The 1,298-nt window shown below is 38.4% G+C and overlaps 1 protein-coding gene across 1 annotated transcript in view; it reads right to left on the reverse strand.

Moving 5' to 3' along the window:
* Positions 1 to 327: 327 nt before the first annotated feature.
* Positions 328 to 1,298, reverse strand: part of slc30a10 (solute carrier family 30 member 10) — an 11,118-nt gene continuing 10,147 nt past the window's right edge. Inside the window, exon 3 of the mRNA XM_033026368.1 lies at positions 328 to 590. Within this exon, the coding sequence (XP_032882259.1) occupies positions 328 to 590 (263 nt within the window). The remainder of the gene's footprint in view (positions 591 to 1,298) is intronic.

Genomic DNA, 1,298 nt, shown 5'->3' on the forward strand with positions numbered 1-1,298 from the left:
GTGGATATATTTAAGGAAGAGATAGATCCATTCTTGATTAGTACGAGTGTCAGTTATTGGGAGAAGGCAGGAGAATGGGGTTAGGAGGGACAGAAAGATCTGCCATGATTGAATGGCGGAGTAGACTTGATGGGGCGAATGGCCTAATTCTGTTCCTATTACTTATGACCTTAATGTGGCAGTTTATCGAGATTATGACTACGTTATTTTCTTGAAATAACATCAAATACTAAACATAATATCAGAAGATAAATTCCGAAGATGTATTTTTAGGATATATTTCTAATCATAACATGACCTTAGGTCTTTAAGACACGTTAATGAATCTTACATAATAAGCATTAACTTACCCATATCCTGCACATTCAATTCTTTGGGTTCATTCTCAAGTAAAATATGAACCGTTTCTTTTAAAAGTGGGTAAACAGAGATATAAATGATCATAACCATAACGATGGTCAGGCTTGGATCGACATAACATTCCCAATTACAGGGATCATCCGATCCAAGTGGAAACACATAGAAGATGGTAGCAGTGACTACTACCACAACAGATCCCAAAGCATCGCCCAGTAATTGTAGGAAGACACCTGGAAAATAAATAATTGTTTTTGTTTTAACTCTTACAAACAGGAAAAGTCACACAAAAACAAAACTGTTCCAGAGCCTGGTGGCACGTTCTTTTCTTTTTCATCCTCGGTACAAATGACATTAAAATGTCTGGAGTCCTCACCTGCCCAAATATCTTTTGAATGTTGTTATTGTACCTGCCTCTGCCACTTCATCTGGCATCTCGTTCCATTTACCCACTACCCTCTGTGTGATATTGTTGCTCCTTAATATGCAATAACAGTTGAATATTATTATATTATACATTGTATAATATGCTCCATATGATACAATAATGTTGCATCATACAACATTAGTGTATGTTCCCTTTAAAACATATAATGATGGTGTTTAAGAAGCTTTTGGAGAGGTACATGGATATGCAGGGAATGGGGGGGACACTGATCATGTGCAGGCAGAGGAGATTAGTTTAACTTGCAACATGTTTGGCAAGGCAAAACACCAGGTGGCGCCGTATGTGATGGCAGCCTCGCCAACAGTCTGCTGTCTTTTCGTCTTTTTGTTATTTTTAGTGTGTTTTATAAGTATGTGTTAATGTTCACTGGTTTGTTTTATTTGAGGAGAGGGGGAGGGGGTCGGGAAAACTTTTTTCAATCTCTTACATTGCTGGAGATGTGATTGATTTCCGGATCGCATCTCCGGTCGCTCTGCATGTAACACAGGGCTGC

This window comes from Amblyraja radiata, chromosome 8 (assembly GCF_010909765.2).
Source record: "Amblyraja radiata isolate CabotCenter1 chromosome 8, sAmbRad1.1.pri, whole genome shotgun sequence".
NCBI lineage: Eukaryota > Metazoa > Chordata > Chondrichthyes > Rajiformes > Rajidae > Amblyraja > Amblyraja radiata.